This window comes from Oreochromis aureus, linkage group 7 (assembly GCF_013358895.1).
Source record: "Oreochromis aureus strain Israel breed Guangdong linkage group 7, ZZ_aureus, whole genome shotgun sequence".
Taxonomy (NCBI): Eukaryota; Metazoa; Chordata; class Actinopteri; order Cichliformes; family Cichlidae; genus Oreochromis; species Oreochromis aureus.
Genome location: NC_052948.1, coordinates 24,745,677 through 24,769,171, shown reverse-complemented (window position 1 = coordinate 24,769,171; position 23,495 = coordinate 24,745,677). Strand labels below are relative to the sequence as shown.

At 40.9% G+C, this 23,495-nt stretch overlaps 1 protein-coding gene across 1 annotated transcript in view; it reads left to right on the top strand.

Moving 5' to 3' along the window:
- The first annotated feature begins 300 nt into the window (after positions 1-300).
- Positions 301-23,495, top strand: part of cttnbp2 (cortactin binding protein 2) — a 98,361-nt gene continuing 75,166 nt past the window's right edge. Inside the window, exons 1-2 of the mRNA XM_031736290.2 lie at positions 301-596; positions 7,799-7,906. Of these exons, the coding sequence (XP_031592150.1) occupies positions 468-596; positions 7,799-7,906 (237 nt within the window). The 5' untranslated portion in view covers positions 301-467. The remainder of the gene's footprint in view (positions 597-7,798; positions 7,907-23,495) is intronic.

Here is a 23,495-nt window from a genome sequence, read left to right as displayed (position 1 = left end):
GGTGATATCATTGTAATGCATCGCATACATGTCTTGGAGATAAGGCAAATTTCAAATTATTTTGAAATAACAGTTTACAGTAAATAAAGACATTTTTAACATCTTAATGTTTATTATAGTTACAAAAGGCCTTTGAAGTCCCCTGATCAAAGTCTGGAAATCACTCATTTGTTGATTTTATAGCTACAGTGGTCAACAAATGTTGTTGTCAATCAGCCTGTCAGAAAGCACCTCCTTTCCAGTTGGGAGCGCACCGGGTCTTCTCGTCTGGATTTTACGCGTAGCTCGGTCCACGCCCACATTGCCCACCCCCTCTCAGCTGCAGCAGCCCGCACGCATTCAGTTGTAGGCTTTTAACGACGGACACTTGTCGTCTTCCCCGCGCACTTCAGATTGTCAAATCTCGTTTGTCTTTCCTCTTCCATGGCCGCGCGTGCTGAGATTTGCGTTCAGCAGTGCAATAGTTAATGAGTGCCGGATGCGCCCTCACTCCAGCAGACCGCTACAGTACGAAGATGGCGTCGGAGGGAGCCAGCGGAGAGCAGCCTCCCCCGGTACAAACACTGGCAACCACCGTGCTGGGCAGCGTCGACACGGTAGGAAGCTTTGGGAAAAAGTGAAAGCCACACGTGTGTTTTTATCGGCGTTTCCCTTTATCAGTCACCCGGGAAAGAGGGCGAAATGTCGCGCGCATCTATTTTCGCACGGGCTCGTGAAGCAACAGCGGTGGCCAGCGCGAGCCTCGCGACAATGTCTGGGGAAAAACAAGGGCTTCGTCTCTGCTTGGGCTGATGAATAACCCATAATTACTCTCAGTAGCCTCCGTAAAAGCCAGAACAGTGTTGGTTTTCCCCCAGCAGTGAATTCTTTTGTTCTCCTCTAGCGGCTGCTTTAAAGGCAGGCATCCCTCAGTTGTAATGTAATCGTGTGCTTGATGGAAGAGAAAGCGTCGGTGGCTGTACAGGTTGATATACAGTATTACATTGCAGTAAATGAGTTAATGCGTAGAGACTTGGAGCGAGCTGTTCGCCTGGCTGCAGGAGACTTAAAACTGAGTATAGATTTATTAAAACTGTCGTTTGCTCCCCCAAAGCTCCGCCGCTAGAGGTGAAACCTTTTTCATTCCATCTTGATTTTGTCTAAATTTTTCCGCAAACGATGAACACTTGGCATGTGGAGCTAAGTGTGGTGTCAAAGTGGTTTATTTAAATTGGCAGTCCTTAGAGACCTCACAGGCTTCCATAGGTTCAGACTGTTACGGCTTAAGCTTTTTTTTTCTTTTTTTCCCCCTTCAAGTAGTCCTTTGTTATCACCAGCTGGTTTTGGGTTTCACATGTGTACAAGCACCTAGTTGTGATTTCTCTGTGCCCTTTCTCAGGTCACAGCAGCTCAGCACCCCCTCTGTGCAAATGGATCAGTCTGTAGGCCATGAAACCTTCCCGTCCTTTTGCTTGTTCCATGATATAACTGGTCTGACTGCTGTTATTGACTGGAACACTGAGGCAGGATGAGCAGTGACACTCTTTCCAGTTTGTCCTTGTTTCAACTTTGTTACACATACAGCAAGTTTAGAAAAAAAAAAACCCTCTTTGGATGAGAGTTTGAAGAGGTAGGCCAGTGGAAATGTGTGGAGTTGCAATAATAGAACAGCAGCCACAGTCCCTGAGGTGGGTGGGTGGTAGTGTGGGTGTTGAGGAGATGGTGGGAGAAGAGCTGCGGGGGTGAGTGGAGGGCAAAGCCAGTGAAAAGGAAGAGGAGGGGGTGCTGGCCCCGTTCACCATACACCTTTCTAAATTGGTCTTAATTTCAGTGACTCAGCTGGCATAGCTGGGAGTACTGTGTCAGCCAGCCCCCACCCCCTCTTGAGCGTGCTCAGTACTGCCTGGAAGCTGCTTTACATTTAGCGTTGAGGCGAACAGGTGCGGCGGAGACATGGGAGTCAGGCAGCCACCTCACCTCTTCATTACCAGTGCACTCTCCCTTTTCCAGGTTCCAGGGGGCTTCCGCCTCCATGGCCTCCCACTCCCCCTTTCTCACCACCAACACCAACACCATGCCTGCAGTGGTTAAATAAAGCACTTTGCTCTTTGCTTACCCCTGTCAGACTCTGTTGTTGGCCTGAGCAGGGGGAAGTTTCTCGTTTGTGAGGATTCTGAAGTGAGGGTGGTTCAGAGAGGCTTCAGAGGTCAGTGAAAGGCACTCTGCCTGTCACCTCCCACCCATTTAATAGATGTTAGTGAATCAGACAGTATGTCTAGAAACTGAATTCTTTAAATTTTTCATAAAAAAACATGAGCACATAAACAAACCCGATTAAGTCAGAGTGAGCTACTTAACTGGGCAGTGCTGGGAAATTCTGCTTTTAAAAGAAACTTGTAACTACAGGATTGTCACTGAAAAGTACAACATTGCCTACAGACGACGGTCAAGTGTCACTGTAGAATAGTTTTGTGTTATCAGATATACACCTTTGCAATTCCTTGTGGATGTTGTTCTAACTTAGACCTTTCTTTAAATGATGTAATGACTTGAAGGAAAAGTTGATTGATGTTGGTAGCATTTCCTTTACCAAATAACGAGCACCAATCCTGTTAGCTTCCTTCTGACTGACAGCTTTAGTTGAGCTTAATGCTAACTGCTGTTTTGGAACTGTGTCTTTCACCATATAATCAGCAAACACTGTTGTGGAGATGCTGTACTGCAGGTGTGGTTGTTAATTGGAGATCTTTGCAGCTGCCATGTTCAGAATACTGTAGATTCTGGTAGGAGAGAAATGTTAACCAATGTCATCTCTTTCCTCTTTTTGCAGCAATAAAAAGAACAGACACAGACTTGAAAAGTAACTAATTATCACATTACTTCAGTTGCAAAGCTGTGGTATCACATTACCTGATACAACAAGAGATGTAACCTGAGTACTCTGACAAGTAGGTTTATAAATCCTTTCAGAAAAATGAAGCTAGCTTGAATCTTCAGTTCCTCAAAAGGTCACTTGAGGTTGACTCCAAAAGCGAATCAATCCCCACAGACTTGCGTATCAAAAGGTCCAAATTTACAATGTTAAAAACACGTTTATAGCCCAGGTATAGCCAGTTGGTGTGTGTTTAGAATCACCACTGCTAAATGGAGTCACTAAACTGGACCTCTTCACTATATGTGTGCCTTTTGAAACATTTTAATGGAATCATCTGAAAAGCAATATGGCTTGATGTGTGTCACTGACCATTTAAGATGTGTTTGTAAGTGCCTTGCTGTGGTGCAGTTTATAGATACAACTTGCTAAGCCACCTTCTAGCATTAGCTAATAATATGGTAACTTCCGGTACCAGAGAACTAACATGTTGCCAAAGTCGAGGCTTCAAAATGTGGAGTCTGAAACCAGTAGGTGATGTCACAATGGTTATAACCATCTTTTGCATACAGTCTGTGGTTTCAGCATCAGTGTCTGACTACTTGTTTTGTTAGAATCCGATAATGCTATTAATTAAAGAAATATGCAAAATATTCTTTTAACTGTGGCAGGATTGTCCCTCATCTTTAAATCTTACCTTTGTTGTCTGGCAGAATTGTTGTGTAACAGCAGCCTAAGAGTGGCCAGTGGTGTTTATGAGGGATATGCCGCCATGTTGGACGAGTGCCATTAACATGAGTGGCTGTAATGTCGCTGCTGAAGCTTCTTCCTGGCAACAAAATTGCTGTGCTTTGATATGGGGGGTTCAAATGACCATGTAAACAAGTTGGAGAAGTCATCAGAAAAGATTAAACGTTATATTTTTACAACCTATTAAGCGGGTCATTTCACTCAAATTACAGTACAAAAATACCTCTTCTCATGTTTTCCTTTGGAGGTATTCAGTCATAAAAAAACTTCAGTCAAGCAAACTTACACAGGTTGGAGCCTTACACAGTCAAAAATAATAAGAAAATTCTCATTTTGCTCCAGAGGTAAATGAGAAAATAAGTGTACTAGTAATTGTGATTCTCCCAGTTTGGCGACATTTCCATGTTGCATGCATGGAATGCCTGTCACGTCATATAGTTTTGTGCTTGCAGGACATGAGTATGTGAGAAACTTGCAGGACTAAGCAGGATTTTGCCGGCAGAGCACAGTTGAGGAGCGTTCAGAACGAGCAGTTCCCTTCCCTTGTGGCTCCAAGTGAAATGACACAGGCCTTATTAAGTGGACTGGGGCTAACAGCGAACAAGCCTATGAATGCTGGCAAGGCTGCTCATGCCCTTGGTGCATGGCTCACGGCTCATGGAACAAATTAGAGTTTGCTTCTTCCCTCACCTGATCACTGTGCACACATGCCAGACTAACACCGACCCCCCAACTCTACTGCTTTCACCTCACACCACCCACAACCCAAGGTCTTGTGACAGGAGGACACCAGCTAAGGGTGGACATCGATCAAGGCCCCCTGACTCATCCAATTTTTTTGAGTGGTGAAAACACTGCCGGGAAAAGGGGAACTTGAGGATCGATTGGAAGCCTTGATGCGAATGAATCAATCCCACAGAATCTCATCTGCTTTTATTTCCAGTCTTCAGAATAAAAACATACTTTGACTAAACTGAAACATGTGATTGACACACTACTTTTCAGCTTCTTGTTCTGAGAAGAGAAAGCCTCTTCTCACCAATACGGGCCTATCTAAAAGCTTTCAAAGAGAAGAGCGTTCATTCATAAGGCAACATTAGCTCATTTGTCTGTTGTTTGAGCTTGAACTTTCCCTATTATAAACAATGCCATTAGAAGACACACAGAGGTAGTATGTTACAGAAATCTCTGATTCTGATGTTCAGTCATATTCCTTGTGAGAGTGCTCTGTAGACATGTGCAAGACTTTGATGAAATGAAGAAATGTTGGCAGAGGTTTTGAAGGAGGATAATAAATCAGGTTTAAATGGCCGTCTGACAACTGACACCTCAAGAAAGAGCAGGCAGCAATCCGTCTGATGTAGCTGAAACACTCTTGCTATTCTCATTCGTTAGTTGCACTGACAAATAGCCTAGTGAAAGGCTTCTATATTTTGCAACTGGTTGCGGTGCTTTTTAGCAGTTGGTTAAAAGAGGCCAACAAGGTATTTAGAATTTCTTCTGTCTGTTATCTTCCTGGGAAGTTACATCATTGTATTTATTTAGCTGTCCGGCTAAAAATGCCGCTCATTTTTCTCACATTGGTTTGACTTGAAAAGAGGACAGTAACTGTAAAGGTTTCTTAACAAGACATTTTGACACTTTGCTTTGAAATGCTGTCAGATCTGTTGGGTTATTCAGGGACGTGACCAGAGAGTAAAGTAGAAGTAAAACCAACAATGCAATATTAAAAATGTTTTCCCGTGCATTGAAGCCCCAAACATTGCTGTCAACAGAGCTGCATGTGAGGGCTCACAGTTGCTCCCTAATATGAAGTCTGATTATAGTCATGTGCAAGCAAAGCACCCCACACAAACCAAATGAATGTTTTTTTTTTTTTTTTACTGTAGTGAGAACACATCTTAAGCAGTATTTCCTGGTGTGTGCTACATGTGACAAAGGGCAATCTTGGTCAGTGTGCTGACTTGATTCTCCCAAAATTCTGTGGAGTTCACTTCAGATGTTCATCACACATGATGAAGCACAAGTAAAATCACAATCAGTGTACTTTGTTAATCCCAGAGGAAGTTATGTAAAGAAAAAAAAAATTACTATTAGCAAAATGTATTAGGATTAAAAAGGACTTTGTTGGCACAATGATCTCTTCAGCAGCATTATCAATCTTGTAAATTTTGTAAAATCCAAAAATAAAGTTCTGATTTTCTTAAATATTTCTTTTATCTTTGTAGCATAAATAACATGATTCAACATCAGGCAAAGCAAGAAGGTCAGAGAACAAGTGGACTAATTCAAAAAGAGAGCAGAGGCAGTACATAGCAATTTTAGAAGTTGACCGGAAAAGGCTTGAGGGAAGCATGAAGTGCTCTGGTTGCTCACAATTACAGCCATCTCCACCCATTGGCCCTGCAGTTACTACTGACCAAATAGGTGCTTAATGACCTACCCAAATGTAATCAGACCTTAATGGCTTGGAGATAAGATGGCTAGCCTGAGTTTAGAACTGCACTTAATGAGACCAGTTGGAGACTCGGAGCAAGTAGAACATTAGTTACATAGGCTAAAAAAAGGCGCTGCCATTGGCTGCTAAAGGTAAAATATCCATCAAGGTCTAAACTTTTCTTGTCTCAGGTTGTAAACACGTTAATAGACGTTGATAGAGATGAGCAGGATCTATTCTGAACCTTGTCCAACACTGGAGCATCTGCACTTTATGATGAGATGGTTACTACGTTGAATGTTTACTTTGTGTCACAAATTAAAATTGCCTTTGGACACCAAGTTTTCTACAGACTTTGAAGGAACCAAAGGAAACAGTGCAACAATTTGTAATGAGATTATGTCACACTACCAGAGACTGAATTTGGTATTAATGTTAATAACCAAAACAAAGATGCAGTAGTAAGAAACTTGCACCTAGTGGGGATGGAAAGGAGAAATCCAATAAAGTGTGTTACAGATATTAACATAGAAACCTGTTTGCAAAGAACTCAATTGCACAGTTGGAGGACAAACATGTAGAAAATGCAATAGGGAAAAAATATTTGGGTCTATGCGTTTGCCATTGGACCAAACGAGGGTCACCATTACGCGGGGGATTATACTTCCGCTTTCGCAAGTGCACTAGAGTCCACTTGGGTCCCGGTAACGTAAATTTTGTTGTCAAACGGTTAGCACAAGGGTGCGCGTGGATTTCTCAGTAGAGTAAAAAACATCCTTTGTTTGTAGAGAATTACCATTACAATACAGCAAGTAAGCATGGGGCCGGGGAGTTGACTTCAAGCCGATTTCACAGATGTGTAACAGGACTGACTGCTCTGCTGACGGCTCTCCAGTTGTCCCAGTCAGCAACTAAGCAGGGTCCCAAGCTTTAATGGGTGGGGTATATCTCCTCATATTAATTAACTCTGGTGCACCCAGCAAAGTAGTGGATGAAAGCACATTATGCAGATGACCAAGGCATAGCAAAATATTCTGACATTGGGAGGAAAAAGTTTTTAACCACTTTCAGTAAGACACCGCACAAGGTAACCAGCAAGGATGGTAACAGTGTGGTAGTTTAAGTCAGTGGTGTGGTGCTACATACTTGCAGAACACTACATTTATTAAAAAAAAAAGACCTGTTTGCTGGATGATTTGCACAGTTCAGTTTTCTGCTGCATATCAGACTTTTCATAACCGAACCATGTCCTTGCTACAGAAGTAGCCTCTCATTTAGGAATGAGCTGCTCCATTAGTTTTGGCTGGTCCTTCTGTGGTGCCGTGGTGACTATTGCAAACTGTCATCTAAAGCAATGAAAAAAATATTGCAGTGAACAGTGTGTTAAGATATTGTCATCCAGTATATTTTATCATATCACACAGCCCTAGTCTGAAAGGCCATGGTAAAAGGAAAGAAAGCTCTAGTGTAAAGGGTGATGGTTAAGGAAAAGAAAAGCTACAATTTAATTTTATTTATATAGTGCGAAATCACAGCACAACAGTTACCTGATGGGGCTTTATATTGTTAGGTAAAGAAGGGAAGGGTTTGAAATAGGCTGAACATTGAAATGAAATGTTCAGCCTATTTAAATCTGAAAATGAGTAGTAATGATGATCTCAGTACTGACCAAAATAAGTCAGGTCTTTGCACCAGTTAAGCAGTCTTAATTGACCCTATTGTCTCTGACTGTCATGTTTTGTCTGTGGTGTTTGTTGCAGAAATGTGAGTTCAACATGGATAACCTGAGCAAACCGGAGCTCCTCACCCTGCTGAGTATCATGGAGGGAGAGCTGGAAGCCCGAGACCTGGTCATAGAAGCCTTGAGAGTGAGTCCAAACAACACATACATAACACTCTTACTGTCTATGCGACTGTTCGGTTAAATTGAAGCTACTGCAGCAGATTGCCTTTGTTAGAAGCTTCAAAATGACATTATTAGCTGTAATTGTGATCCAAAATTGCATTGGTATCAGTTATTATGAATGATCATGAAGCCTTTAGGGTTATCAGATTCTTTGTCTGCACCCGGCAACCAGCTAGGCTAGCAATGATAACCGGATGACTAATGTCGCTGTTTGTGACTCAGGGTTTGTCTTTGTGGACTCTTTGCTATTACACTAAATGCACTGCTTTTCTACTTAAAGCATTTTTTTTTAACTACAAGCCTTATTTACCCACTCACATTCATTTAAGTGTTATTTTATTTTATACCTAAGCAGTTTCTAACATTCTCACACACACTCCTGATGGATGCATCAGGAGCACTGGGAAATCGATCCCCCAACCTGGCGACTGGTAGACGACCCACTCTACCTCCTGAGCCACAACTCTGTTCAAATTGTCATCAAACTGTGAGGTTTTCAGTTATATGCTCTAATGCGTTCACTGGTGATTGTATTTGTGCCTATATGTTTATGTATAATGGCAAGCCGATGAAGGTTTGGATGAGTGTTAATGGGACAACATATTGATCTGTGGTTACTAAATACTGAACCTGTGTCACCCTCATGCTGGAGGTTGCTCGTTGTCTGCTGGGGCAGGAGTTATTATTCCTCTCGCTCTTTCTGCAGTTCAGTATTTGGGTCATCACCGTTTGTCCACATTCTACTTTAAGGGTTTTTTTTTTTTTTTAAAGAAGACTCTCAAAACAAGGTTGAACTGCAGGAGAGGAGAGGAATCTACACGTGCTGCATGGATGAACTGGTGACCTCTGGGTTGTTCAAAAGGCTTCTGTAAGCTTTTCTGTTGCTATTGTGTGTATGTGCTGTTGGCAAGCTGCTCATCTTTTCCACAGTTTGTTGAGTTTCTCTCAGATTGAGAATGTTACGCTGTTCTTCAGTTATCAACCTGGTTGATGCTGAACACAATCTAAACAGCTCAGCATCTTTTCTTCTGCAGTTTACTATTATGTTTAACTCAGACCTTCTCTGTGGCTACGTCCACACTAGCCCGGATAGATTTGAAAACGGTGTTTTCGTCTGAAAACGCTCCGCGTCCACACTATCGTTTTCAGTCGTTTTCACAGAGTTGTGCGTCCACATTGAAACGGCCGAAAATGCTTAGGTTCCAGTACTGCGCATGCGTGAAACGCAAGACGATTTGACCTGCCTCATTTCTGTCTGCCGTTTATTTACTTTCCAGCTCTTTGAAGTGTTGCACAAAATGTTGAAGAAAAGCACCGAGTTTGTTAAAGGGGCTAACAATGAGGTGGAGTTGTTGCTGCGAGTAACACAAATGTACAAAGTTGCAAAAGCGAGTGAGAATTAAAGAATTTGAAGGAAAGCTATCTGGAGCATGTACAGACTGATATTAATCTTTAACAGGGCTGTAGCATCTTATGTATCTTAGTTTAATTGGTCACATGACTGCATCACAAGACTGAAATGTGTCATCATTTTCGAAAAGGCTCCGGGTTCACCGTCCACACTGCAACACGAAAACAGCGTTTTCAAATGTATCCGCTTTGGAGAGCGTTTTCAAAACGCTGCGTTTTCCTTGACCCAAAACGCTGTCACAGTGTGGACGGAAGGCCAAAACGGAGAGAAAAAGATGCGTTTTCAAACGAAAACACATTAGTGTGGATATGGCCTGGGTCGTCTGTCTTTTTGGCCATCCTCTTTTCTTTAAATTTAGGACAGTCTGCCACCTGTTCTGTGTCTCTTTGTGTTGCTGGCATTTGTTTGATTTTTGTCTTGCTCCCTTGCTGCCACTTCACCCATGTTTTCTGCTGGCATAAAGAGTCCCTGCAGGCCCTATCTCCCCTGTGGATGGATATTCTATGCAGGTTTCAATGAAATAAGCCTCCTCTCTGCCACCCTCACAACTCTCACAGATACAGTGAGCCTATTTGCTCTGTCACAGATGAGCCCCATCCAAGAGAGAGCGAGAGAGAGATTAAAGGGGAAGGAATGGACACTGACGAAGAGAGTGAGAAATGATAAGAGAGTATTAAAGAGTTAATAGAAGTAAATCTAGAGTGAGACGCCCTTCGTTGTGAGTTCAAATTGAAGCAAAGACAATAGAGGGTGGGGGAGATGCAGAAAGACGAATGGAGGCCTTATATTATCTCCGACAAAGCAGGACAGTGTGACAGAGTGGATTATACCCACTCTTACTGAAATAACCAAAAGAAAAGCATGAGCTGAGCCACCAGCTGCAAGGCTGCCAGTGACACTGGACTATGCATTTTTTTTTTCTCCCCCAACCCTCCACCAATCAAGCTAACCAGCCTTAATGGTCAGCATCCCTAAAGCTCCTTAGACTGGCTCAGTTACAGAGCTACACAGAGAGCTGAACCCTCAGCTCCTAATGTTTTTTGCACAGGTTCAATGTGCTGCAAATTCCCTACTGTACTTCTCTGATTCCACACCAAAAGTTTGGATCAAACTTCCTTGGCTTGGCATGAGTACAGTGATCATTTGTGGTGTTTGGGTGTTATTAAGAGGCTTTGGTGGCGCAGATTAATTAGCGTGTGGCTAAAGCTGGCTGAGCTGCCATATCAGGCTTCATCCCGGAGAAAAAGAAAGGAGGCTGTAAAGAGATTAGCCAAACGACAGAGATATCACATGATTACCACAGCCGACGGCTACACAAGTCACCTATTCTTCTGTGCCAGGAGCCTTTCAGGGGGCATGTGGAAACTGCATCTTTACACCGTTCTCAGTGCAGGAAACAAACTGTTTTTGTCAGTGATCACAGACCATGGACATGAGGTCCATTTCCAGAATGATGTGGCTGCTTTCACCATTTTTACTGAGAAGCTACTTGAGTCACTATGGATAAATTTTCCAGCCAGAACCCAGATGAAGTCTTTGGCTTGTAGCCAGTGGTACTTTCCCACTAACACAAAGAAATTGTTTTACAAAGACACCATTTTTAAAGCCTCTTTAGCATTGACGAGAGAATAGATGTAGGAAATCTCAAGGTCGTTAAATCTCTTTAATGTTCTTGACATTTCACAGCCTGTCTCTATTTCTACACTGGCTAGAAATGAATGTTTTGAATGAAAGAAAGGAGGAGAAGAAAAAAACGCTTTCACACTAGATACTAAAATAGTCACTTAGTTTTGTTTGTTATGCTTTCAGAAGTTGTCTTTGCATCAGTGTGAACTGTCAGATAAATACAACCACAAAGGAAAAGGCATTTGAGTTATAATCATGATTTACATTTAACTACAAAATCCTCCATTGCAACAACATCATCAGCAATCAAAACTCAATGAGTTCAAGCACAAGTAACACACTCCTCATATTGTTTGGATGTGTTTACTGCGAAGGATAAAAGATTTCTGGTCACGAGAAGTGAATACTGATAACACATTATCATCATAAAGAGGTTGTGATAGATCACTGAGGATTGCCTCCCCATTCACAACTCACAGGGCTCACATCATATTGTGTTGTTGCTGACCTGCAGTTTTATTGGACATAAATCTATAGTTCATTCTTATTTGCTGCATGAAGAATAATCATTATAATTTTTTCTTATAAATGACACTTGTGATTAATTTAATTTTTCATCAGTGTCCATAGATTCTCATATTATTTGACACCTGCAGTACATTCGCCATTGATTGTTTGATTGATTAGCACAAGCCCAGTGCCAGCTTACTGTAATGTCACCATGCAATACTACTATTATATGGTTTTATTTGCACAGATAGACTTATAGTATTAAAATGAGCATTATTTTACACAATTTACAGATTCTGATTCTATTATCAATATCGCTTGTTTCATCGATTCTCACTGGGCTTTCATTCGCTTTTAAGCAGCATATCAAGGACGATGCATTCTGCAAATTAACTGCATGCTGTGCGGTCAAATGTTTGTGCCTGTTGGAGGTATTTCCCTTCTTTGCTGTGATCAGTGTTGTCAAAAAAAATCTGTCTAGAAAATTCAGAGCACTATGCATTAATTTTTTTTAAACAAATCAAGCTGTAAACCAAACACTCTGCTCTGTGCTCTGAGAAGCTCTGGACAGTCGGACAGTTTGTCAGACGTTTTCACGTTTTCTCGCTGTTATGTTCTTGGTCTCAGTGGGACAGAGAGATTGTACGGATGAAAGTGTGCAGATTGGACGCTTGTGATGTCGTGAAAAAAAGATTTGACGGGATGATTTCACTGGCAAGAAGCAATTATGTGCAAGGCCACTGGGAGGAAAAACATCTCAGTAAGATGCCTTTAAAACACTGTAGACAAGCTCTGAATGAACGTTATTGTCTGTTCACATACAAATACGGAAAGGTAGCGAGTAATTAGTCATTTTAAAATGCTCATCTTGAAGTTGGCAGTTACATTACATTATGTCTGTTCTGGCATTGAATAAAAAATCAATTTATACATCATTCTTACTCAAATCTCTGAAGACGTCATTTGTTTCATCCTTGCTGTTTACTGCAGTTTTAGGTCAGCTGGAGCAATGTGCAGTTTAACCACGTCAAGAAGGGCTTGAGCCTGGAGAAATGATGAATGGAGTCAAGATCTTGACTTGGTTGCTGACATATTAAGGTTGGGTGATGCATTAAAAATTTTCCATCCGGCTACATTGAAGCCAGATTTACAGTCCCATGTTTGTTTTCATTTAAACGGCTCTTGCGACTGGTTATGGGAACCAATGCAGTGGCTATGAAAACAAACTTGTGTGTAGTCCTCCAAAAATGTAACAGTGGTTGCTCAGTGGTGTTAAAATGTTTTCCTTAAAAAACATCCCATTTTAATATGGGAGGTAAATACAAAGGGTTTAGTTTTTTGCTTTTTTGACAGATAAACCAATGAGCAGTTCATTCAAGACAGTGTTTTTTCTCTTTTGAATCTTTATTATTGCTTATTAATAAGAGAAAAGTACTTATTCGATTAATTGATGGAATAATTTCTAGGTTACTCGATTACTAAAATAAATGATAGCTGCAGCCCTAGACACTTCTGTGCTCTGCTGACAGCTTTGTATCTTAATATGAGGGGCCAGACATTTGGTAGTCTTACTCACAAAGCTTTATCAATCCTCTCATCTGAATCCTCAGCCAACTACAAATCAACACTTAAATGAAGGTGTGTAACATGTCTTTGGACTGCTGGAGGAACCCAGATCACCCAGCAGAATCGTGCCCGGATCAAGTTACATACCCTGGGCACAAATGTTTTGGTGGGCCCTAACCAGTTTCTTTTGATGATCATCTTTTTTTTCTTTCTTCAGTTATTAGACATATCATACAGAAATGTATACATACATGTACACAGAATAATTTGAAGTACAGAACACTGTATCTCACAGAAACAATGAAAAGTATACATCACAATACAACTACAAGTACTTTATAATCTATGTTTTTTTTACGAGGATAAGTCTTTTGTGTGTGTGTGTGTGTGTGTGTGTGTGTGTGTGTGTGTGTGTGTGTGTGTGTGTGTGTGTGTGTGTGTGTGTGTGTGTGTGTGTGTGTGTGTGTGTGTGTGTGTGTGTGTGTGTGTGTGTGTGTGTGTGTGTGTGTGTGTAAACACCTAAAATGCTTTTCATTTAATTTAAAGGACGCAACAAAAATAAAGTTTCTAGAGTAAATCTGCTTTCACTTTGTATTTGGTCAAATGTCCACTGTTTTCTGATATAACACTTTAAAAACTAGACGAAAATGTGTAATTATCTGTTTTACTGTCCCTTTTTTGAAAGTGCACCTACTTGCTCTGCGGTCCAGTAATTGGCCCTAAGGGGTGCGTATGTGTACACTGTGTACCCCTCTTTCTGAGAGCTTAATGCATTAGTCTTAGCATGAATTTTGTCCTCTTGAGGTGAATTTGAATAAAATTCTTATAGATGTGATGCTTGTTAATCCAGATTGGCGCCATCCGACCTCATACAGGCAGTCTTCCTTGGGAAGTCATGTGATTTTACCATATGACTAATAGATACCATGAATCTGCTGTCAGCACTGGGTTCATACATGCTTAGCACAACACAACACATGCCCTGAGCCATCAGCTTTCTCCATTGTCACGTTATCTTAGACCATCTAGCTATTTAAGGCATGCCCTGTTGCTGGGCTTTTCCAGCTCCCCCTCCTGCATATACACTCACTCAGTAGTGTTTGACATGTACATCTTCTTTTATCTCCCTTTTTGTTCACTTAAATCTTGTATTTTTGACATCCTGCCCTCCCTTTTTGTTGATCTTTGTCACTTGCTGCTTCTTTGTTTCTATCTCTGTTCTTATCTGTTTGGACAGAGCAGGGCAGCTCATTACTCATCGTTACAGTCTTTCATGGAGTCCCTCTTCATACAGCTTTGAATTTCTGTTCTTTTGCTGCGTCTCACACTCTGCATCTCTCTCTGTGGGCTGTACAGCTAATCCAAAATGTGTATAAAAAAAACAGAGTGCGCACTCTGAACTGCAAAAAGCTGCAATTTTCTTTTTTCCCCCTAACCGAGAGATGCTTCAGAGAGCTTCCCCTAGTGCTTTGCAAAGAAATATAAATCAATGAATGGAAATATCTCTTTTATTCAGACCAAGCTTCATCAGCGTGTCCACCTGACCCATCTTTTTTTGGTGGGGTTAGTAGATATTGGAAATGAAATTATGATGAGAAAAGACAAGTCATGTAATTACTTCATTTTCTTCTTTATTGTGCTATCAGAGCATGTGCTGCATAATTGCCAGGGATTTATGTGACTGTTTAGAATTAGGCTTGATGCAACAAAAGAGCACCTGATGTGTGACTATGAACTGATAACTGCTTTTGAGCTCATGTGGACGTATTTAACATTCAACCACACATCACAGAATTCTAGGAGCTTGTAAGTAGAACAGAAGATTTCATAATTTAGACCGGAGTGATTTAACGGTCGATTAATTGTTGAATTACTGCTATTAGATATAGCAGATATTGAATAATCTGGAAAGGTTTCTCAGCATTACTGATTTTGAGTGATAGTTGGTCTGGACTCTGCTGTTATGAATCCTCTAAGCAGTAGAGTTTTACTTACATCCTAAAAACTGTCTAGCATAACAGATCAGCTATATCTGAGAAGGAGTGTTTTTCAAGTATTCCTAGTGTTGGCAAGCAGTGATACTAATGCAAAGGCTTTGGAAGTTAGGCATTTAGCTACATTTGGGTGGCTATAGCTCAGGAAGTAAAGCAAGTCCTTTACTAATCAGAAGATTGGGAGGTTGGTGGTTCAATTCCTGACTGTCAACCCCCATTGAATGCCAAATATCCTCTGGCAAGATACTAACCCCAAGTTGCTCTATGATGCATCCATTACAGTGTGAATGTTACATAGAATGCACTTCTGCATAGGAATAGTGCTTGTAAGAATGGGTGAGTGAGGCTTGTTGTATAAAGTGCTTTGAGTGCTCTGGGAGTGTAGAAAAGCACTATATAAGAATCGGTCCATTTACCATTTAGCTCTTTCTCCTCAGCCTTTTGCTTGTTTGAGTCATCATGCTAATCAAACACTTTAATTTGGAACCTTCTAAAGCGGCATGGTGACATAGTGGTAATGTTTGGCCATAAAGCACTGACAGGCTTGTGCTCGTCCATGCTCTGCAGTCAGGTAGGTTAACCCTTTGTCTCCAGTTTCACATACATCCACAAGCCAATCAGCATCAGGCTGTGATCTGTTTGCTGCCTAACAACCAGACCTTCCCCATTTCTCCAGCCTTACTTCACAATCTCCCCCGACTCGTATTACACCACCGCCCGCTGATATGCTGCTTAGGAATGAGGCTGCAAAGACACAGCCACAACTGCCAACCCCCGTTTCAAGGAAAATGGTACAGCCTGGTAGTGGGTGTTGCCTCTTTCTTTTGGCTTTTTGTGTTTTTGTGGGTGGGATGATTTTTGAAGTGCTGTCAGTCATTGCAGAAGATGGATCCAGTCCCGTGGGGGTGGACTGTCTCAGGGTTGAAAGAGCATGTCGGAGTGTGTGTATAATGTATGTAGGGCAGCGACTAAGGATCGTTTAAATTATTTATATTTTGGGCTTTTATTTCTTTGATTAAGTAGGAAATTTCCATTCCATTTAAATTTCTTACTATTTGATCAACAAAATGTATACATTATACCTGAACCAATGAAACCCATATTAATATACTTAGTGAATAAAAATGTTATTACCACACTTGCAAACATTTGGCCACTGAATCATCTATGAAAAAAAAACCCTCTTCTTGTCTGACAAGGCTTTAGACTTCTGCTTCGATTGTTTTAACCACACTTTGTGGATCATTTCAACATGCCTCCAGTTCAGTTCATGAAGCAACTTGGTTATGTCATTGCAGCGACATGTATTTTTAAACACGCTGATCTTTCTAGCCTGTAGGGCCAGGATATGGTCACAGAGAAGAGGGGTTCCTATAAGGAAAGCCTTCAGATTTAATTCCTTTATCAATGAAAAATATGTAGTGCTGATAACTGATTAATCTTATCAGTCAAATATTAATTGGGAAGAACATTTATTAGTTTTTTGTGTCATGTATAATGGTTGCAGATGTCTGCCTTTGGGTCTTCACTGTGGTATCTTTGAAGAAGTCAAAGCTCGAACAGCTGCAGCAGGGTGCTTAAGGATATAGATACAAATGTACTAACAATCTGAATATGGAACTGTCAGGTGGGAAAGAAAGAGGGAGTCCCCAGAGAAGATTCATGGACGTGGTGAAGGAGGACATGCAAATGTGTGTTTTTTGTGGGCCATTAATGTTCTGTATTTAAGTATTGTTCTGTTGTCTATCCTGTGGGGCTGTAATTTGGTAGCACTATATTAAATCCAAATCCCTTTGGATCCATGTTTAAGACTTTAAACTAGTGTGTTTGCTAAATATATTCTCTTTACTATGAAATAGAAAGCATAATTAGCTGTAAAACCTAAACATTCGGGGCATTCTGCTGAGCTGAAGGGTTGATGGACTTTTAAACTATATTTGGTTCCTGCTCTGTGACATTAATCAGCTCCATCTTGACTCATTTTTCTGTTTGCGATTAGAGGATTGTGTGCGCTCCTGCAGGGGGATGTTGTACTGTAGCTGCAGAATGTCAAAGAAAAACTACAGAGTGGAAATAATTAATGACTGTTCACAGAATATATATATCCCAGCCGCGTTATTGTTAGGCTATACATAGACACACATTTTCCTATGCATCCAAATCCCACATGGCAGGCATGGAAACAACAAGAGCTGCTGGTGCAAACACAAATAACAGTAACCTCTACTTGTATTATCTGACCCTGCATAAAGGACTTATTGAAGCAAAATCCCCCCCAAATTTAAAAAAAAAAACTTTGTTATCTGGTGGTTCAGCAGCTGAACCAAAAAATGGAACCATAATTTTATATCAACCCATCCCTAGTGTTCTTCTATAAATTGGTTGTTTAATATTTGCACATTTGTATCTCTGTGCTATGTGTGGCCCTGATAATCGGTAAAACTCTTTGCTGTGAATCAAAGCCATTGCTGAATTGCTGTGGAAGTAGGTCATAGCAACCATCCCTCTCACCATCTTCCTCTCGTAATCCTCTCCCTCCCTCCCGTGTATCCCTCCTCTTGCTGCTTATATGGGCCTGTATTTCACCCTTTAGTCTTTTTTTTCCTCCATTCTTTCTTTACATAAATTTATAAGATAGACTGCTTTATGGAAGCTTTCATGGAGAGTGCCTCACAGCACTAAGAGTGCATATATTTAAACCATGGTTGGCCCCGTGGGAATCAAACCTACAGCTTCAGCCTGGTTCCTGCCACTGGGAATGTGGAATGACAGTTTATTTTGATATTTGTGCTGGCAGTGAGGAAGTGACAATATTTCAGTTTACCAAGTCTGTGGTGGAATCTCTAGACTGTGTTCTTTATCGTTTGATTTACAGAGACGTAGAATATCACCTCCGATTTGAGAAAGTAAAATCAATGTTTTGTTTTGTTTTTTTCATTTGAAAGTTTTGTCAGTCTAATGCTTGATTGACAGTTTTTCATTTTCATAATCAGCTTTCCTTCCATTTTAAAAGTGAACAGTAGCTAAAATCAGTTTTTAATGCTGGAAACCCTGCAGCTTTACTGTCACTGCTGATTTGCAAAGCTTATAAGGGAGGAGGAAGGATATGTGAAGAAATTACCCCATGCTGGCAAGTCAGCTTTTCTCTGGATGGTTAGATTTTCAGATCTGTGGTGTCTCATTTAGTCCGGGTGGGCTGCTTGACTTATTTCAGTCTCAGTTTGTCAGTCAGGCTGATTAGATGGGGCGCCTTTTTACCTTGATTTCTTGACAAAAACAGCCAGAAAGTAAGGGCGGGGAAACCTGTGCACACGATGCAACTCCATTAGCATATCATTCATTTCTGTCTCCCTGTTTATAAAGAAGCTGACACAATAATGATGCTGTTCAGCATGCCAATTTTCAATCTCAGAAATGACCATTTTCTCTTCGGTTATTGTAGACATATTACACTTCACCTTGTTTTCTGACATGTATGTATATACGGTCAAATTGGTGGATGTATCTAATATGTGGCACATCCAGAAGTTAAGCATGAATTAGTTGCTCTGTCTTGACTTATATGAACCCACAGTGCTTGCTGTGTTGGTGTCTGCAGAAATAAAATCCTGTTTTTTGGTTTTACCGCTGTAATTCTGTATAGCTCATCTTTACATTGTAGTATTCTGATTCTCATATTTGTACTTTGTTCTTTAAAAAAATATTTTTTTAGTGCAGTAAATTTTACTATTGACTATGTCCCAGTCTTTCATGAAGCAGCTCCGTCCAAAATCTCCCTCTCACACTGGTCTCCTTCTCTCACCTCCTACCTCTCTCCCTCTGCCAGCGTCTCTCGGTCAGTTGATTTGATGACATGGCTGCTCTTTGATGTGGGCTGAAAGCTCTATGAACACTCTGGGCCACATGACGAGATGGATAAAGAATCAGAGTTGGTGCTACAAGTGCAAAAACTCTAAACTGCTTGCCTGATCTGACCCAATCATCCCTGTATTATTAAGCATTATTAGAACAATTAGTCCACTGTGTTTTTCTTCACAGCTGACTTTATGGTTTGAGCTACAAAAACCTGATCCTTTTTTTTTTTTTTTTTTTTTTTTGGAAACAACTTTGTCTACCAAGGAGTTGATTGGGAAACTTAAAACGAGACAACCAATGGGAAACCTTCCTTTTTTGATAAATGTTATTTCATTAAATATCTTTGGGTTTTGGACTCTTGGTTCTGCAAAACAAGCAAATGGATTAATTTATGTGCCATGCTGCAACACTCAAATAATCTCAAACTTGAATCATGATGACAGAACACATCTGAGATGTGGTGGGAGGGGAGTGTGATGCAGTCATGTCAATGTGGACAAAAATATCTAAGGAATGTTTCCCGAATCCTGTTGATATGCAATGAAAGATTAAGGCAGTTCTAAAAGCAAAAAGGGATCAAACCCAATACAAGCAAGGTGCAACTAATGAAATGGCAGGTAAATGTATGTGCATGCTTACTTGTAGAGTTTTCTACTGTTTATGATGTGATTGAGAGACCATTAAAACGGACATACAAGCACACACCAGTCCTCATTCAGCCCAAAGTAGTAGCTCATAAAATTGTTTTTAAAGGTGATGAGGTAAAACAGCTTGGTTTAGACAGAAGATGAACTGAAGAAGGGGAAAAAAGCATAACAAGCCCCCTTCACATAGTACCAGTGACATTTTATTGTCAGGGCTTGCAGCAAAACACCACCAAAGTTGTAAACCTGGGCGTGTGGAAATTTTATGGCACATTTTCTGCTCTTTTTCTTGGCATTTTGAAGAACCACAAAAGTCTTTAATCATGAGAATAAACAGAGTTACAGCTCCAAAAGAAAAAACTCTTTTCTGAGCTGAATCTTGAATGTTTCACAGTAAACCTCTTTCTATTGCTTAACTCCAGCACACTTTTTCACTTTGCTATGATTGTGTGAAACACTAGAATTTAAATTAAATTACAGTGAAGTGAAGGCGATGGTATAACAACGGAAACGAGAAGCTGTAAGAGCAAAATTGATATGCACAAGTCTATCTATAGTAAGTGGACTTTTTCTCTTTTTTTCTGCTGGTCTCACATACAGTAGATTAAAATTTTGCTTTCATTCAAACACACACAGTCCCTGTTGAAGTGTATGTGTGTCTCTGACACACACCATTTAATAGAGTGTGGGTGTTCAGCTGGAGCAGAATGAGAGCAGCAGCTGTGAGTGGTCGACTTCAGGTTACCATAGAGAGAGGGAGAGGGAGGATTGCTTAAAAAAAACAAAAAGCAGGAGATTTAAAAGAATGTTTTCAGTCTTATCCCTTTTCCTTCTTTTAATCTCTACATATGAAACAATATTTGTTATTTTTTGTCCAGCCAGTTGACCTGCTTCTTGCCGATGCTGCTGACGTTGCCAGCGGCAGCAGAGAGGAGCGTGGGAGTCTTCCAGTTGTAACAGCAGCTCAACAAGAACATACCAGGAAAAAAGAAAGGGGGGGAAAAAGTAATTAATGCAGTCTGCAAAATAACATCAGCTATGACATTTACAGTATGTTTGTTGTGACACTCTGAAGGAGGTTTTATGTAGCCAAAGTGCTTTCTGAATGTGATTATTAGCACACATTAAGCTCAAAGTTAAACGAGTTGCAAGCGCGGGTGTCTAATTGATTTTTTTTTCTTTTTTTAAGCAGCTTTTCTGTGGCTTAACATCATTTTCAAATAAAATAAAATTGCTATAAATAGCAGACTGACTAATATTTGCCTGCTAGTGAGATAATTTGTTTTTTCTTAAATAACTTAAAGTAAAACAGTAGAGGAACCAGCCTTTTCTTTAAGCCTTTTCCCAATTTAAGTCCATTGTTACTGGGTGGCTTTTGTAATGAATTCAGTTTCATATTTTTATTTACCTAAATACCAACTAAAATACCCTTAAATAATGCAAATTAATCAGAAACTGAATGCTCTCTCTTAAAACTATTTAGCAAGTAAGCATAAATTATTAATATGTTAAAAAATGAATGTGACTCATAAAATCATATGGTGAAACAAACTAGAGAAAAGAGGCTTCTCAAGACTTCAGTGTTGCTACTACTCAGAATTGTCCACAAATCAAAGTCCTATAAAAGGAGAGAAGCGCCACCAGGATTGGAAGCACTTGTCATCCTAGCTTCTTTTTTGATTTGTTTTCTTATTCTTGATGGTGAACTCTATTAAAGAGTTTTAATTTCAGTTACGATTTTGTTGTAAAACTAAGTGACCGGGATAAAGCAGTTCATTTTTGCTACAAATCTCTCATTTGTTTTTCCAGCAATGTTACAGTAATATGCTTTTGACCTCCCTAAAACCCAGATTTCCTCAAATTTTAGTTCTGCAGGATCTCAGATGACAATAAGAGGCTTTGCTCGGCAAGATCCAGCGCAGGTGTCTATGTCTTCTAAAATGCATGAGCAGCTAAGAAAGAGAATAACACGCCTGGATCATCATTAACACCAGTCATTAGGATACGCTGGGGCATCCCTAGTTCATTCTAAATGCAGCTTCAAATTTTGAGATGAACCATCTCCGTTACACTTGACATCCCAAATAAAGGAGAAAAACCGTTGCTTTTTATGTGTCAGTCATTTTATAAAATTAGTGTTTTTCTCCAGTCATTTCCACTTAACTTTTTTATTCCTCTGTTCTCTGAAGCGTTCACTTTGTAATGGTGCTGTTATGTTTAAAGTGCTTCAGGTAGCTGATTAAAATAGATACAAACTGGAAGAGAGTTCTGTGGAAGATCTTTAACTGGGCAACTTTTATCTCACAGGTTCAAATACTCAGACTCATCCCCGCTTAAGTGCCCTATAGCTAAATGCTGAAACACCTACCTGCTGCAGAGAGAGCCCACTCAGGGCTGGCAGGGTTGGTAGAGTCTAACACTTTAGGTGAATGTACTGCATGTGTGTCAGAGGGATTTTGCCAAGAATTGGATTCCTCGAGCTACTGTGCGAGATGGTGACAGAAAGATGGCGGCTGAGTCTCAACATGTGCGAAACAGGGAGGAGGTGTGTGAGAGGCTGTGAGCGGAAGAGACGCTCTAATCTAAATGTCAAAGAACGCCTCTGAGTCATTACAAAATGGATCGCTGTTCAGACCAAGATGTCGATGGTGTGGGATTGTGGGCCAGTGCCAATTTATCACAGGATGTTGGAGAGACTGCACCAATTATGTGAAGTTTTTTAACCATACAAGCTGCCTCAAGACAGTGATGGTGGCTGATCAAGTCCAAAAAAGCTGACAGACTTTGTTGATTCTTTCTCCCCACATGATGCCATGAAATCTCTTGACTTGGACGGTGATTAATTTTAACTTCCAGTTGTCATCAGGTCAAAGTTATACAGCTATAATTGTTATTCCTAAATTTTTACATCAGATACCATCCCTCCATTTCCTGCCAGTTGTCTGGGCTCGGGTCGCGGGGGCAGCAGTCTCAGCAGAGAAGCCCAGACTTCCCCCACCCCAAAGGCAGCCAAGAGATATAATCTCTCAAGTCCTGCGTCTGCCCCTGGGCCTCCTTCGGGTAGGACATGCCCAGAATGCATCCTACTCCGATGCCTGAACCACCTCAAGTGGCTCCTTTCGTTGCAGAGGCGCAGCAACTGTGCTTTGAGTCCCTCTCGAATGATGAGCTCCTCACCTTATCACTAAGGCAGAACCCAGCCACTCTTCAAAGGAAACCCTTCCTCCCATTTATCCATGCTTGAATCCAGGACAAGGAGTATACTAGCTTGTGGCCCTTTGTTTCCTACGGGTCTTGCACTGTGGACCTTTGGCCTGTAAGGCAATGTTGACCATGACTCAATGGAGCCAAGGAAAGCTGGAGGAAAGCCTTCCCAATAGAGTTGAAGCTGTTGCAAAGAGTTGACTGGCAACATATGAAACCCTATTGATTAAGAATGGGATGTCACAAGTTCATATGCATGTGAAGGCAGACGAACGAAGAATTTGACATCATAGTGAATGTTCACAACATTTGCTAAATTACTTCCTAAATCACCAGTTGTAATACCAAAGTGTATTTAACTAAAACATAGCGTTTAACATGGTTAAAAGCTCGCACATTATTAAAGGCAAATAAATGTTGGATAACTGCACCTTTAAAAGCACGCACGTTTGGGGCGATCGTGGCTCAAAAAGTTGGGAGTTCGCCTTGTAATTGGAAGGTTGCCGGTTCGAGCCCCGGCTTGGACAGTCTCGGTCGTTGTGTCCTTGGGCAAGACACTTCACCCGTTGCCTACTGGTGGTGGCCAGAGGGCCCGGTGGCGCCAGTGTTCGGCAGCCTCGCCTCTGTCTGTGCGCCCCAGGGTGGCTGTGGCTACAATGTAGCTTGCCATCACCAGTGTGTGAATGTGTGCATGAATGGGTGAATGACTGGATGTGTAAAGCGCTTTGGGTTCCTTAGGGA